Genomic DNA, 15,831 nt, shown 5'->3' on the forward strand with positions numbered 1-15,831 from the left:
CTGAGGTCCCCTCTGGGGCTGCTCCTGTGCAGGCTCTCAGCCCCAGGGCTCTCAGCCTGTGCTTCTCCCAGAGCTGCTGCAGGCCCCACAGCAGCTCTGCAGCCTGCCCTGGGCTCTCTGCAGCACTTCCCTGGCTCTGGCACTGGGCAGCCAGCACTGGCCCCAGCACTGCAGCTGTGGCCTCAGCAGGGCAGAGCAGAGGGCAGGAGAACCTCCCTTGCCCTGCTGGCCGCACTCTTCCTCATGTCCCCCAGGACACCTTTGGCCTTCTTGGCCACCTCATTGCTGGCTCCTGGGACCTTGTTTTCCCCCAGCACTCCCAAGTCCTTCTCCTTGGGCTGCTTCCCAGCAAGGCACCCCTGACCTGTCCTTGTGCAGGAGGTTGCTGCTCCCCAGGGGCAGGACTCCACACTTGGTGAGGAACCTCACTGACCACCAGGAGCTTGAGCCTACTGATCCTGTCCTGTCCTCTTGTGCTGCTGTGGATCAGAGCAGGCTTTGGAGGTCTGGCTCTGCCTTTGCCCCGTTGCTGCCACATGAATGGGCTCTCCTCCTGGTGTGCCCTGCGTGCCCTGGCTGGGTGCTCACTGATGTCTCCTCTCACACAGACGTTCCCAAGGCTCCTGGCCATGTTATGCCAACGAGGAACACAGACACCTCAGTCCTTGTCACTTGGACAGAGCCATCAGATGCCAAGGAGCTGGTTGGATACTACATTGAGTCAAGTCTGGTTGGATCTGGTCGTTGGGAACCATGCAACAACAACCCTGTGAAAGGCACAAGGTAATGGGGACCTTCTGGTGGCCATGGAACAGGCTCTGGGGACAGGCTTCTTCTCAAGGCCCATTGGGACAGGCCAGGGGTGGTGGTTTGGACTCAAAGAGGGAGATTTAGGCTGGAGAGAATGGAGAAGTGTCTGCTACTGAGGCCAGGGAGAGCCTGGCCCAGGCTACCCAGAGAGCTGGGAGCTGCCCCATGGCTGGCACCAGTGCAGGTCAGGGTGTTTGAGGCAGCTCTGGCTGGGGATGTCCCTGCTGCCTGCTGGGGCTTGGACTGGAGTAGCCTGAGAGGTGGTGGGTGAGGTGGATACATTCTGCATTCCATGGCCTTCATTCCATGGAATCATTTCTAACAGCCCCTCAGGATCCAAGTCCAACCACTTAGCTGCAGCTGAGTGGCCTCATGGGTTTGTAAAACCAGCAGAAGCTATGGAGGGAGCTTTCATGTGCCCCTTAAGATGACTCACAGAGTGGCTTGGCTTGGAAGGGGCTCTGGAGACCTTCCAGCTCCCCCAGGGTGTTCTGTTCTTGCCAGATGTGCTGAGTGCCCCCTGTCCTGCCACAGGTTCGTGTGCCATGGTCTGTGCCAGGGTGAGCAGTACATCTTCAGGGTCAGGGCTGTCAACCCAGCAGGCCTCAGCGACTTCTCCCAGGACTCGGAGCCCATCGAGGTGAAGGCAGCCATTGGTGAGGGCTCTCCCCTTGTTCTGCCCAGCACTCAGCCACTTTGGGCTCTACTGCACTCTGCCCCTGGTGCTGCCCTCTCACTATCACTGCCTGGGAGCTCCTCTGCTCTCACAGCCATAGGTTCAGTCACTGCACTCCTGTGGACATGTTCACCCTCCTCAGCCAGTCTCCTCCAGGTGCTCACTGCCAGAGGGCACTGCCAAGGTCACTCCACAGCTGTGCTGGGCTGTGGAACGTGGCTCTGCTTCCCTCTGAGGTGTCTGTCACCCTTGCTGCATACCAGCTCCTGAGCTCCACACCTCAACCTAATGATCAGTGCCAGGTGTCTCTTGTGACCCTAACCCTGCCTGTCCTCCCCCTCTGGAGGAACTCTGCCTGCTTGCCCCTGCCTGGACTAACCCACAGAGATTGCTGAGGTCACTAAGAATGACCAGGGTCAGCTGTACACCATCCTCACCCTCCTCTGCACCCCACCTCATAGCCTCACTCCTCAGCCTCAGAGCAGACAGATGTGGCCAAGGGACTTGTGTGGGATCACCACCAGAGAGGTGGAAGATCTCATACTCAGATGAGGGGACTGTGCCCCTTGGCTCTGCTCAGATCTCATCTCCATCACTGTTCCTAGCAGGAGGAGGGCACAGAGCTGCTGGAGAGAGCCCACAGGAGGCCACAAAGATGAGCCCAGGGCTGCAGCAGCTCTGCTGTGAGCACAGGCTGAGGGAGCTGGGGGGGTGCAGCCTGCAGAGGAGAAAGCTCCAGGGGCACCTCAGAGCTGCTGCCAAGGCCTGAAGGGAGCCTGCAGGAAGGCTGCAGAGGGACTTGTGCTGAGGGGGCCTGAGCCAGGCCAAGGGCAATGGTTTGGAGCTGAGGCAGAGCAGGCTGAGAGTGGAGCTGAGGCAGAAGTTGTTGAGTGTGAGGGTGGTGAGAGCCTGGCACAGCCTGCCCAGGGAGATATTGAAGTCCAGGCTGGATAAGGCTTTGGGCAACTGAGTGTAGCTGAGAGGTGTCCCTGGGCATGGTGGGGGGGTGGTTGGAGCAGCTGAGCTCTGAGGTCCCTTCCTGCCTAGGCCACTCACTGACTCCATGGAGCAGCTGTGCCACGTGCAGAGTGGTTCTGGCTCCCTGGCTCTGCTCTGAGGAGCAGAGGTCGCTTGTGAGCAACTTGAGAGGTGTCCCACATGCACCAAGCCCTTGCCTCACCCTAACGCTGTGTGTGTCCAAGCTGCCTTTGGCTGTGTCTTCTCTGTGCCCATTTCTTCATCCTGTTGCCAGCTGTGACTGCCAATGTGTCTGCTGTCTGTTGCCCATTGCAGGGGGAGGCTCTCTCCATGCTGTGTATCCTGTGCCAAGCCCTCCGGCTGCTGGACTAACAGCCTGTGGTGCCAGGTGGGGAGGGATACACGAGGCCTGCCAGCCTGTCTTTGACACTGGTGCTTTGCTCCTGCCTGCTGCCAAGCCTGGCAGAGAGGTGTCACCCAGGAGCTGTGGCAGAGAGGGCAGTGTAGCAGGCCGTGGCACAGGAGCAGCTCCTCAGGACACGGCCACACCCATGCCACATGGTGCTGCTGCCAAGCAGGCGAGCAGGTCTCACCCCGGGGGTGTCCTGGCACTGGAGAGAGGGACCAGGACGGAGGGTACAGGTGAGAGATGTCACTGCTGGCTGCAGCCTCTGCCACCAGTGCCCAGCCTGCACCTGCCCTTTTAGCGACACACTCTGCACCAAGGTCCCTGTGCCCAGGCTGGTGCCAGCACCACTTCACACTCTCCATCTGCTCACTAACCCCATGGCCGCTGTGTCCACACAGTGGTGTGCCCAGCGTGGGCAACGCCTGCTAAACCACCTCACTAACCTGGCAGGAGTCTGGTTGCCTGCTCTCTGGGTTATGCATGTGTGAGGCAGTCACAGCTTGCTGCTGGGCAGCAGGGGGAGGGTTGGCTGAGGGTCCCCTGTGGCTTTGGCCCTGGGGTGCAGTCTGTGAGCTCTCTGTTGGTAGAAGCAGAGGAGTGTGCCACAGGTGCTTGCCTGTAAGGCCCAGGCACAGCAGTGCTCCACTGCTGGTCGGGCTCCCACTTCTGCCAGGGAGGTGAGAGGCTGCGGTGGGTGCAGTGAGGAGTGTGGCACAGTGTGTGAAACGAAAGGCAAACCCAACCCAAAGAAAGCCAACCTGAGCCATTCCCCCATTCTGTGATCCTGGGACCTGATCCCTGCCCACTCTGGGCCCCTTCCTTCCTTCCTTCCTTCCTTCCTTCCTTCCTTCCTTCCTTCCTTCCTTCCTTCCTTCCTTCCTTCCTTCCTTCCTTCCTTCCTTCCATGGAAGCTCTTGTTCTGCTTTCCTTCCAGCTGCAGACCTTCCCTCAGCCACGCAGCTTTGTCCTCACGAGGAACCGCAGGATGGGTGCCACCTGGGTGCTGTCTGCCAGGCTGGCACTGCCCTGCCACCCCTGCTGATGTGTTGCTCCTGTTGGCACAGCTGCTCCGTCTGCGCCCTACGACATCGTGGTGCTGGAGAGCGTCCGCGACGCCATGGTGCTGGGCTGGAAGCCGCCCAAGGCCGCCGGCGGCACCGACATCACCGGCTACTACGTCAGCTACCGGGAGCTGCTGGGTGCAGTGCCTGGGGAGTGGAGGGAGGCCAACACCAAAGCTGTCAGTGACAGAGCCTACAGGGTAAGAGCTTAGCTCTGCCGGGGCCCTGGGGTGGGTGGAGCTCCCCAGGACACCCCAGAGAGCACTGGGGCTGAGCTGTGAGCCAGTCTGCAGGCTGTGGAATGCATCCTGGCACAGCAGGGCTGGGCAGGGACCACTGCAGCTCACCCAGCACTACCTGCTCCAGCAGGGCACCTGCAGCAGCCTGCCCAGCAGCACAGTGCCCACCTGGGGCTGGAAGCTCTCCAGACAAGGAGACTGCACAACCTCTCCGGGCAGCCTGCCCAGAGAAGTGGATGTGCCCTCCCTGGAGGTGTTCAAGGCTGGGTTGAATGAAGCCTTGGGTGGCCTGGGCAAGTGGAAGGTGTCCCTAAGCCTCTTCATCTTGGCATGAACTGCCAGAGAAGTGGATGTCCTCTCCCTGGAGGTGCTCAAGGCCAGGCTGGATGAGGCCTTGAGCAGGCTGAGCTGCCCATGGCAGGGGACAGAGTTGGAAGAGCTTTGAGGTCCCTTCCCACCCAAGCCACTCTGAGTGTCTGCAGGCAGTGCAGTCGTGCTGTGTTTATTGTCACTGTGATGTCCTCCCCGTGAAGCCCAAGTCACCAAGTGCCACCTCCTCCATCCTGCAGATTGAGAACCTGAAGGAGAACATGGTCTACCAATTCCAGGTGGCTGCTGTCAACCTGGCTGGGGTGGGGACACCCTCTGAGCCCAGCCAGCCCTTCAGGTGTGAAGAATGGAGCATTGCTGTGCCAGGTAGGACACTGAGGGGCAGAGGAGGCTGCTGAGAGCCCACGGGTGCCCTGTGCCCCAGGAGCTCAGCCTGGGCTGAACAGCTCACTCCAGAGCCAGAGCTCTGAAGGGGATGAGCTCGGTGGAGTTTAGAGCAGGACGTGAGCTAATGATTAACTCAGCTCCTAGAGCTGTTTGTTGGGGCTGTTTGGTCATGGCCCCAACCTCACCAAGCTGGCTTGGTCCTGGGGCTGGGCTGGTGGTGGCTTTGGTGGGTCTGGACATGGTAGAGAGCAGCTCTGGGCTCACAACTTGCTCTCTGGTCTCTGGAGTCCTGAAGCATTTTTAAGCCCTTTGGGATTTGCTTTCATGTCACAGCTCCAACTTTCTCCCTTCTCAGGGCCACCCCACGATGTGAGGTGCACAGAAGTCAGGAAGGACTCCCTGGTCCTGCTGTGGAAGGAACCAGTCTATACTGGCCGCAGCCCCATCGCTGGCTACTACGTCGACATGAAGGAGCAGGAAGCCAAGGAGGAGCTCTGGAGAAGTGTCAACGAGAAGCCTCTCCAGAGGAAGTACTTGAAGGTGAAGAGCTGAGGGTGCAGAGTCCATTTCTGGAATGCTGGAGCCATCATGGCCATTCTGGCTCACAGGGCCCTGCGGGCACAAAGCCAGCTGCTTTGGTGCTGTGCTGCTGGGGCAGCTGCTTTGGCTGGGGGAGTTCAGCCTGGAGGAAAGGAGGCTGAGGGAGACCTCATTGCCCTCTGCAGCTCCCTGGGTGGAGGCTGCAGCCAGCTGGGGTTGGGCTCTGCTCCCTAGGAACAAGAGACAGGACAAGAGGAAATGGCCTCAGGTTGGCCCAGGGGAGGTTTAGGTTGGACATGAGGAGAAACTTCTCGACTGTGAAAGGGTTCTCCAAGCCTGGCACAGCTGCCCAGCATGAATGCCCACCCCTGGGTGGAGCAGGAGAATGGTTGGAGTGGGTGAGCTGGAAGGGCGTCGTGTGTTTGCAGGGGGCACTGGCAGGTGCTTCAGTGCCAGCATGGCTCCTCATGGCTCCACTACCAAAGCTGGACAGGGAAATGCCCTTCTGGTTCTAGACAGCTGTAGCAGGCTCTGCTTGCCCTGCTGCTGCCACGTCTGAAAGCCAGCAGTGACAGGCTGATGTCTGAGGCCAGTGGCACCAGCTGCAGCCGTCTGTCCCCTCTGCAGTGCCAGCAGGGGCACTGCCCAGCTGTTGGCCACGCCTGGAAGCTGACAGCCCTGCGGCTGGCCGCTGTCAGCCCGGGGCAGGGGGCCGGGGGAGGCTGTCAAGGCGAGGAGAGGGGAGGGCAGGGCGGCAGAGCTGCGGGCACCCACCAGAGGTCTGTCGCTCCCTGCAGGTGCAGGGCCTGGCGCAGGGCCGGCGCTACGTGTTCCGCGTGCGGGCTGCCAACCAGGCTGGCGTGGGCAGGCCCTCGGACGCCACAGACCCTGTCCTGGCTGACACACCACCAGGTCTGCCGGGGAGCTCCCTCCTCATCTCTCAGCAGGTTCCTCTGTGTGTGATGGGCCCCGGCGGATCGGCTGGGGAGCAGCTGCGGGAGCTGGGGGGGTTCGGCCTGGAGCAGAGGAGGCTCGGGGGTGCTGCTCTCTGCAGCTCCCTGAGAGGAGGCTGCAGCCAGCTGGGGCTGGGCTCTGCTGCCTAGGAACAAGGCACAGGACAAGAGTCCTGCCACCCAACTGGGTAGCCTCAAGCTGCCCCAGGGAACATTTAGGTTGGACATGAGAAGAAACTTCTCGATTGAAAGGGTTCTGCAAGCCTGGCCCAGGCTGCCCAGTTTGGTGGCTGAGTGCCCACCCCTGGAGGTGTTCCCTAGAGGCAGAGCCATGGTGCTGAGGGCCATGACTCAGTCCCAGCATGGGCAGAGTTAGAAAATGGTTGGAGTGGGTGAGCTTGCAAGGTGCCTTCCCACCCCGGCCAGCCCAGCAGCTGGTGCCTACTGCCTTCCAGGCTGTGGGATAGACCCAGAAGGGTTCCTGGGCACCAAGCCAAGGTTGGCAGCAGCTCCTGGGGCTGCACCAGCCACCCTGCCATTGCTTCCTGACAGCTTGGGCTGCTGCCTGCTCTGAGCTCCTGCTGCCTTGTTCTGCTCCTGCAGGAACCAAGGAGGTGGTGGTGGAAGTCGATGACAATGGAGTCATTTCCCTCAGCTTCGAGTGTGAGCAGATGTCCCCAGGCTCCAAGTTTGTTTGGTCCAAGAACTATGAACCCATCGAGGATGACTCCCGGCTGAACATCGACACCAAGGGTGGCAAGTAAGGGCCACAACTCCTCATGCCTTGAGGGGCCACGAGTGGTCACAGGAGGCCTTGGGCAGCTGAGTCTCCTTGAGAGGGGTCCCTGGGCATGGTGGGGAGGTTGGAGGAGATGAGCTCTGAGGTCCCTTCCAACCTGAGCCATTCTGGGATGCTATGAAATCCTTCCTCCGGGGTGTGTGACCTCACCAGGAGGTGCCAGCGATCCCTCCGGGCTGTGTGCCCCTGCTAGTGGAGGCCTACCCATGCCAGCAGTTCCACACACAGACCATATGGGAAGTGGAGCTCACAGAGAGCGACTGAGAGCTCCTAATCCTGCCCACTCCTGCTCACTCCTGCCCACTCCTGTTCACTCCTGCTCGCTCCTGCCCACTCCTACTCGCTCCTGCCCCCTCCTGCTTGCTCGTTCCCTCCTGCTCCTGCCCACTCTTGCTTGCTCCTGCCTGCTCTTTCTCACTCACACCCGCTCTTGCTCGCTTCTGCCCACTGTTGCTCTCCTGGTGGGCAGCAGGGGGCACAGGGCTGTGCTCTCCCGACGGGCAGCAGGTGACACAGGGCTGTGCTCTCCCGGTGGGCAGCAGGGGGCACAGGGCTGTGCTCTCCCGATGGGCAGCAGGTGACACAGGGCTGTGCTCTCCCGGTGAGCAGCAGGGGGCACAGGGCTGTGCTCTCCCGGTGAGCAGCAGGGGGCACAGGGCTGTACTCTCCCGATGGGCAGCAGGGGGCACAGGGCTGTACTCTCCCGATGGGCAGCAGGGGACACAGGGCTCTGCTGTCTGCTTTAGCAGACCTAAAAGACAGGTTTGGTTCAGGCCATCCTCAAGGCCTGATCAAAAGGTTGGAGATGAGGAACACTTTCTGCGGGCACTGGCACAGGCTGCCCAGGGAGGTGGCACAGTCCCCATCCCTGCAGGGGTTCCAGGAAGGTGTGGCCATGGCACCTGGGACCGTGGCTTGGTGGCCACGGTGGGGTCGGGTTGCAGGTTGCCCTGAATGTTCTCGGGGGGCTTTTCCCACCCAAACAGTGCTGCTCTTTTCTCCCCGAGGTCAAAGGCTGCCTTCAAGGAGCTGGGTGAAGAGGACCTGGGCATTTACTCCTGCGTGGTGACAGACACGGATGGGGTCTCAGCCAGCCACACGATCGATGAGGAAGGTAGGCACACGGCTCTCGGCCAGGCCCCTGCACTGCCAACCTGCCTCCTCCTGCTGCCCTCTCAGCTCCACGAGGCCCACGGGCAGCTCAGACCATTCCTGCCCTGTCTCTTGCAGAGCTGAAACGGCTGCTGGCCCTGAGCCACGAGCACAAGTTCCCAAGTAAGTGACTGCCTGGGGGGGACACTTCTGCGTGCAGAAGCAGTGTTTGACACTGAGGGTGGGGAGAGCCTGGCTCAGGCTGCCCGAGAGGTGGGAGCTGCCCCATGGCTGGCACCAGTGCAGGTCGGGTGCTCTGAGCACCCTGCTCCAGTTGGGGATGCCTCTGCTGCCTGCAGCGGGTTGGACAGGATGACTTTAGAGGTCCCTTCCCACCCAAACCATTTCCATGGTGGGGCTGGGTAGGAGGTGCTAGTTAGAAGGTTGGACTTGGTGGTCTTGGAGGTCTTTTCCAACCTGAGTGATTCTGGGACTGTGTTTCTGTGCTCACAAAGCTCCTACACCATCAGGCAGTGAGGTCACTGTGAGGCTCCTGTGGGTCAGGCAGGAGAGCTCAGCCCCACCTCCAGATCTGTGCTCAGCACCAGCCCTCTTCTGAGCACAGCCCCAGCCTGTCTTAGGCACTTCTGCCTCATCAGAGCTCAGCTGCTGCCTGCTTTGTGCTGCTGCACTGCTCGGAGCTGCTGCTGAGAAACATCTGCAGCACTCCATGGGGAAATGCCAGAATCCCAGATGGGGCTGGGTGAGCTCCAGAGGTCCCTTCCCACCCCTCCAAGCTGGGATGAAGAAGCAGGAGCAGAGCAAGCTTGCCCACAGCTTCTCCCCCCAGCACTTTTTTTGCTGCTAACACAAGGCTTGGTGTGCATGGACGATGTCCATTCTCCAGAGGGGCTTCTGCTGTCCTGGGGAGCCTGGGAGGCTGTGGTGCCCTGGCCTCGTGCTTGGGGGGTTTGGTGTTTCCACTCTGAGTCACTTCAGTGGCTCAAGTAACAGCGGGCACCAACGCGTGGTGGACCGAGACAAGGGTCTCCACCCTGCAGCTGACCTGAAGTAGTCTCCCGGTAGAACGGGGCAGAAGCCATCTCCTGGATGCTTCCAGAGCAGTGGTTGATGGATCAGAAGGTTCAGTCCTGTCTGTCCTCCCATGTGGCTGTTGGGGAGTGATCTTCTGGCTGTACCCAGAGCTGCAGGAGCTGCCTGACTTCCTCCCTCTCTCGTCCCCAGCTGTGCCGCTTGCCTCGGAGCTGGCGGTGGAGATCTTGGAGAAGGGAGAAGTCAGGTTCTGGCTGCAGGCAGAGAAGCTGTCTGGCAGTGCCAAGGCCAACTTTGTCTTCAATGACAAGGAGATCTTCAGTGGAGAGGTGAGTCCTGCCTCTGGGCATCAGGGAGTGCTCGTCTCCAACATGCTCCAGCTCCTCTGCCTCACTTGGGCCTTGCCATGAGGAGCAGCATTGAAAACAGCTTGGAGAGGTTGTCAGAGCAGCTCTGGAGGCCTCTCTGCAGAAGGACAGGGACCTGTGGGGCAGGGCCAGAGGAGACCACAAAAGTGAACCAAGGGCTAGAGCCCCTTTGCTGTGAGGCCAGGCTGGCAGAGCTGGGACTGTGCAGCCCGCAGAGGAGAAGGCTCCGGGAACACCTTCGGGTGGCCTTGCAGTGCCAAAGGGGCCTCTGCGAAGGCTGGGGACAGACTTCTTCTCTGGGCCTGCTGTGACAGGACCAGGAGTGATGGTTTGGACTCAAAGAAGGAGATTCAGAGTGGAGAGAAGGGGGAAATGTTTGACACTGAGGGTGGGGAGAGCCTGGCCCAGGCTGCCCAGAGAGGTGGTAGATGCCCATGCCTGGCACCAGGCCAGGTGAGGTTGTCTGGGGCTGTGAGCAGCAGGAGATGTCGCTGCCAACTGCATCTAGATGACCTTTGAGGTCCCTTCTCACCCATCCCATTCTGTGATCCGATGGTTCCATGACTTCCTGCAGCCTTTGTGGCCCCACATCTGGGCACTGGTAGGGACCTTCAGTAAGGTAGCTCCAGGCCAGCAGCTGCTGTGCTGTGCCCAGGTCCTGTGTCCTCTGCCCACGGCCCTGTGCTTGCTTCCTACCTCTTTGATGACGCCGAGGGCAAGGCTCCAAGGGGTTGTATGTAGCAGGAGTTGTTGCTCCCAGAGTGGAGCCTGTGGCATGGTCTGGTGGCAGCACTGGCGCTGTGAGGAGACATCTGCACCTTGCTCAAGGGCCTGAGCCTGGTGCCCAGCAGGCACCATGCCTGGTCTGCAGGGAGCCTGAGGAACTGGGCTTCAGCTTGCACTGAGATGCCCTCCAGGCCCCTCCATACTGGTGTCTGGTCTTCCTGATGCCTCTGGCTGTGTGGGCAGAGCTGGAGTTGGCAAGGGGCTGGACAGAGACAAGGGAGCCCTGCTGGCTCAGAGCTGGACTGGGTGAGCCTGGAGGTGTCTTCTGCCCAGAGAGGTTCTGTGACGGCAGCACAGGGCGGCACGGAGCAGGCATCTCCTGCCCATGACAACCACTAATGATTGCTCTGCTCCCACTCCTGAAGAAATACAAGATGAGGGTGGACCAGAAGACAGGCCTGGTGGAAATGATCATGGATAAACTGGAGGAGAAGGATGAAGGGACTTACACCTTCCAGCTGCAGGATGGAAAAGCCACCAACCAGTCCAGCCTGGTCCTCATCGGGGATGGTAAGGTGCTGTGGGGCACACAGCAGGCTAGCAGCATGGCCTGTGCTTGTCAGCTTCACCTCCCACTCTCCTCAGTACCAGCTTCAGGGGGAGGGTTCATGTCCCAGTGCTTAACCTCCTGCTGCTCTTGGTCCCAGTGTTCAAGAAGCTGCAGGATGAAGCAGCCTTCCAGAGGAAGGAGTGGCACAGGAAGCAAGGTGAGGAGCTCCTTGGCTTGGGCTGTGGGGGGTAGGTGTTGGGCTGGGTGGACACAGAAGGGACTTGTGCTCATCTCTGCCTGCTGCAGCCTTGTGCAGGAGGAGCAGGACAAATAAAGAAGGAAATCATGAAGGTGGCAAGGCAAGGGCACTTCTGTGGCCTGGCATCATGGGCACCCCTGAGTGGCCTCTTGGGACGTGTTTGTCCCCTGAAACAGGTCCTGATGGACACCTTTGAGGCCTTGAGCAGCTGAGCCTAGTGGACAGGTGTCCCTGGGCATGCTGGGGAGGTTGGAGCAAATGAGCTCTGAGCTCCCTTCCAGCCTGAGCTGTTCTGTGGCTCTCTGGAGCCATTGCTGTGGCCTCTCAGCCCGTGTCCTTCAAAACAGGTCCTCACTTCGTGGACAGGCTGGGGTGGGAGGTGACTGAAGAGTGCAACGTGCTGCTGAAGTGCAAGGTAAGGGCTGAGGAGAAGACCCAGCACCATGCCCAGAGCACTTTGACCTGCTGCTGCTGGGACACTGAGGGTGCCAAGGCGCTCGTGGCCATAGCTGCATGCCAGCTGGTGACAGCTGCTGAGTCATGCCAGGCCCCTGCTCAGGGCATGGCAGCAAAGACCCTGGAAAGCAGCTGGGACATCTTCCTTCAGCTCCTTCTGGGAAAGGCACCTGAGCAGCAGGGGCAGGGCGGGAACCCCCCCTGGGGCCTAAGCTCTGATCCACAGAATGGGTTGGGTTGGAAAGGACCTCACAGAGCATCCAGTTCCAACTCCCTGCCTATGGCTGGATGATCTCTGGGATCCCTTCCAAGGCTGAAATGAGAGGAGAACAATCCCAGCGTGGTTTTGACCCCTCCTTAGGTGGCCAACATCAAGAAGGAGACACACATTGTGTGGTACAAGGACAACAGGGAGATCATGGTGGATGAGGAGCATGACTTCAAGGATGGGGTCTGCACCCTGCTGATCTCAGAGGTGAGTGCCTGCCCCCCTTAGCCTGCAGCTGCAGTTGGGGTTCTTCAGCTCAACAGCCAGAGAAGGAAGTGGCTTTGAGACGTGCTGTCCCTGGGCAAAGGTCTGCTGCAGCTGCTGGGCCACGTCCCCAGGAAACGGTGACGCAGGAGAGGAGAACTTTGTCACTTCCTTTGGTTGGCAGCAGAGCCTGACCACAGGCACTGCTCACTCTGGCTCTGAGAGGATGCCTTCTTGGGGTCACCAAAGAGTCAACCCTGCTCAGGGGTGTCCTGCACTCACAGACTGCATTGACTCCCTCCGAGGGCACCTCGGCCACCCCTGCAGGCACAGGGACAGCTGCAGCCAGGGCAGGCTGCACAGGCACACAGCAAGGCTGAGCTTGGGTGGCTGCAGGGATGGGGCCTCAAGCACAGCCCTGGGCAGCCTGTGCCAGACTCTGCCCACCCTCACTCTGCACAGCTTCCTCCTCAGCTCCAGCCCAGCTCTGCCCTGCTCCACTGCCAAACCATTGCCCTCGGCCTGGCCCCACAGCCCCTTCTGAGCAGTCCCTCCCCAGCCTGAGCAGCCACAACTCTCCCAGCATGTGCCCACAGCAGAGCTTCTCCTGCCTCTGCTCATCTCCATAGCCTCCTCTGGACCCTCTCCAGCAGATCCATGTCTGCTGAGTTCACCTCTTTGCTCTCTGCCCCTTGGCTGAGCACAGGCAGAAGTGTCAGGGCCTCATCATGGCTGCAGCCAGTGCCCATCCCACCGCCCCGGCTATTGGGCACCTCCCTGGGCACACGGGTGGGAGCTGAGCTGGGTTCAGCAAAGTCAGCTCTTGCAGAGTGCCCCTCTGCAAAGTGCTGTGCTGTGCCCACGCTGCAGTTCTCCAAGAAGGATGCTGGCACTTACGAAGTCATCCTGAAGGACGACCGCGGGAAGGACACCAGCGAGCTGCAGCTGAAGGACACAGGTCAGAGCCCTTCAAGTGCCTCTGGGGAAGAGCCCTGTGGGGCCTGGCTCCTCCTGCCCTGGGACCATCCCACTGCCCCCTCCTGTGGATATAAAAGCTGCCAGCAGCAGTTGGAGCAGCCCTGCCCAGCCGAGCCCTGCAAGCCCAGCAGTGAAGCCAGGGACAGCTGCTGGGGAGTGTGGGGCTGCAGCAGGGCTCCTGGAGGCTGCAGTGAAAGAGGCCTGGGAGCTGTGCAGGACCAGGCCCTGTCTGGCCACCACTTAGGTGTGGAGGGGCAGGTTTGTGTCCCAGAGCTTCCTGGGGGGACATCTGAGAGCCAGAACTTGTCCTGAGCTGTGGCCACAGAGCCTCAGCCTCTGGCTTTTCTCTCCACAGCCTTTGCAGAGCTAATGAGTGAAGTCTGCAGGAGGATTGGTAAGAGCTGGGGACCCTCTCCACTCGAATGACCTCCGTGGTGGCCTATGGCTGCATGAACCTTGTGTCCTTCTTAGCTCTGTCTGCCTCAGACCTGAAAATCCAGAGCACAGCTGAAGGCATCAGGCTCTACTCCCACGTCACCTACTACGTGGAGGACCTGCGAGTAGGCTGGCAGCACAAGTGAGTAGCCAGGGGCAGTGCAGCAGCCTCTGCACCCAGGGCTCACAGGCCCAGGGGCTGGAAACCTGAGCCCAGCTTGCCTCTCACTCACCCAAGGCCTGCCCTGCCCCAGCAGGGCACCCACAGCAGCTGCCCAGCAGCACAGTGCCCAGCTGGGGCTGGAAGCTCTCCACACAAGCAGACTGCACAACCTCTCTGGGCAGCCTGCTCCAGCCCTCCAGCACCCTCACACCAAACAACTTTCTCCTGCTCTTCAGCTGCCACCTCCTGGCTTCCACTGTGTGCCCCTTGGCCTGTCCCTGGGCACCACTGAGCAGAGCCTGGCCCCAGCCTCTCACCCCCACTTCCTCTTCCCCCCTCCCTCGCCCCTCCTAGGCCAGCTGAGCAGTGGATGCTCTGTGGCTGACTGCTCCAGCAGCCAGGCCGGTGCAGCTGGGGGGCAGCTCCTGCAGGCTGCAGCAGCCAGGCCAATGGTGTCTGTCCCGCAGTGAGGTGCAGCTGAAGCTGTCGGAGCGGCTGCGGAGCGGCGTGACTGGGGAGCAGCTCTGGCTGCAGATCAACGAGCCCACAGCCCAGGACAAGGGCAGGTACACCATGGAGCTCTTTGATGGCAAAACAGCACACCAGAAGACAGTGGATCTCTCTGGGCAAGGTAGGCCTTGCCCTTGGCAGGCATTGCCTGTGAGTGGGCACCGCATCATGCCGGGCTGGGAGCTCCCACAGCAGGATCTTGCTGCAGACCTGTGGGGCATGGCTCAGTGGAGTCCCTGTCCCTGTGGACCTGGTGCTGAGGGCTGTGGTTTGGTGGGGACCTTGCAGTGCTTGGGCAGAGGCTGGGCTGGGAGACCTTGAAGGCCTCTTCCAACCAAAGCCATTCTGGGTTTCTTGGCTCCCCCCTCTGAGCCTGGTTCCCACATTTGTCCTGAAGCTCCCCAGGCCTTCTCTCTGCCCCTCCTTTTCACCTCCACTGTTCTCTCTCCAAAGCCTTTGATGAAGCCTTTGCAGAGTTCCAGAGGCTGAAGTAAGTCTGGTGCCAGCTGCATGCCCTGAGCTAACAGCAGTGCTGCTGTGCTGTGTGCCTAACTGCCCAGGGGGCTCTGCATGGGGCTTGTTTGTGCCACTCCTCCCCTGCCCTGGCAGAAGCCAGCTGCTGAGGGGCATTTCCCTTGAGAGATAACAGCAGCTGAGAGGCTGAGGTTGGGTTTCAGTCACTCCAAGCCCAAACTCAACCTGGCTTTGCTTTTTCTCTCCTTCAATTCCAGGCAGGCTGCAATTGCAGAGAAAAGTGAGTGGGGCTGAGGGGCTGATGGGGGAAGGGAGGGGAATGGGAAAGGGAAAGGGATGGGGCCAGGCTCTGCTCAGTGGTGCCCAGGGACAGGCCAAGGGGCACACAGTGGAAGCCAGGAGGTGGCAGCTGAAGAGCAGGAGAAAGTTGTTTGGTGTGAGGGTGCTGGAGGGCTGGAGCAGGCTGCCCAGAGAGGTTGTGCAGTCTGCTTGTGTGGAGAGCTTCCAGCCCCAGCTGGGCACTGTGCTGCTGGGCAGCTGCTGTGGGTGCCCTGCTGGGGCAGGGCTGGGATGGGTGAGCTGCAGGGGTCCCTTCCAGCCCCACCATTGCTGACAACTCCCCACCATCAGGAGCAGGTTGTTCCTGGTCTCAGACACAGGTTGTGCATAACTGAGATGAAGGGAAGGAGCAAGAGGAAGACAGGGCCTGGGCACAGCTGACTTTGGGGTGCCAATGTCCCCTGTTCCCTTGCAGACCGCGCGCGGGTGCTCGGAGGCCTGCCAGACGTTGTCACCATCCAGGAGGGCAAGGTACAGTGAGGAGCAGCCTGGGGGTGCTGGGCACACATCTGCTTCTGGGGGTGGTTTCATCTCCATTTGCAAGCCTGCCCCAGGGCACCTTCAGCCCTGGTGCTCTGCAGGGAAGCTTGGCACAGCCGGCTGCTGCCGTCTGGGCAGAGCCTTCTCCTGAGCCTGAGGGGCTGGGGCTGCAGCTCCTTCCAGAAGCAGCTCTTCAGACATCCATCTGCAGGCCCCCAGCCAGGTTTTGGTGTGCCAAGGAATTTGATGCCTGTTTTAAAAGAGTTGTCAGAGTTTCAGAGTGTCCTGCATTGA

General features: G+C 60.5%; 1 protein-coding gene across 7 annotated transcripts in view; it reads left to right on the forward strand.

Moving 5' to 3' along the window:
* MYOM1 (myomesin 1) overlaps window positions 1-15,831 on the forward strand; it is a 51,529-nt gene that overhangs the window by 30,470 nt on the left and 5,228 nt on the right. For 4 of the 7 annotated variants that reach the window (XM_064150335.1, XM_064150329.1, XM_064150330.1 and 1 more), the window contains exons 17-37: window positions 609-783; window positions 1,345-1,466; window positions 3,938-4,134; window positions 4,743-4,869; window positions 5,246-5,430; window positions 6,228-6,342; window positions 6,987-7,143; window positions 8,190-8,296; window positions 8,413-8,457; window positions 9,520-9,656; window positions 10,847-10,991; window positions 11,129-11,188; window positions 11,578-11,645; window positions 12,048-12,161; window positions 13,029-13,116; window positions 13,492-13,530; window positions 13,608-13,713; window positions 14,202-14,365; window positions 14,698-14,734; window positions 14,976-14,998; window positions 15,473-15,528. In XM_064150335.1, coding sequence (XP_064006405.1) covers window positions 609-783; window positions 1,345-1,466; window positions 3,938-4,134; window positions 4,743-4,869; window positions 5,246-5,430; window positions 6,228-6,342; window positions 6,987-7,143; window positions 8,190-8,296; window positions 8,413-8,457; window positions 9,520-9,656; window positions 10,847-10,991; window positions 11,129-11,188; window positions 11,578-11,645; window positions 12,048-12,161; window positions 13,029-13,116; window positions 13,492-13,530; window positions 13,608-13,713; window positions 14,202-14,365; window positions 14,698-14,734; window positions 14,976-14,998; window positions 15,473-15,528 — 2,267 coding nt within the window. Of the gene's footprint in view, window positions 1-608; window positions 784-1,344; window positions 1,467-3,937; window positions 4,135-4,742; window positions 4,870-5,245; window positions 5,431-6,227; window positions 6,343-6,986; window positions 7,144-8,189; window positions 8,297-8,412; window positions 8,458-9,519; window positions 9,657-10,846; window positions 10,992-11,128; window positions 11,189-11,577; window positions 11,646-12,047; window positions 12,162-13,028; window positions 13,117-13,491; window positions 13,531-13,607; window positions 13,714-14,201; window positions 14,366-14,641; window positions 14,735-14,975; window positions 14,999-15,472; window positions 15,530-15,831 lie in introns of those variants that run through there. The other 3 variants (XM_064150333.1, XM_064150332.1, XM_064150331.1) reach the window with 3 other exon arrangements.

This window comes from Pogoniulus pusillus, chromosome 10 (genome assembly GCF_015220805.1).
Source record: "Pogoniulus pusillus isolate bPogPus1 chromosome 10, bPogPus1.pri, whole genome shotgun sequence".
Taxonomy (NCBI): Eukaryota; Metazoa; Chordata; class Aves; order Piciformes; family Lybiidae; genus Pogoniulus; species Pogoniulus pusillus.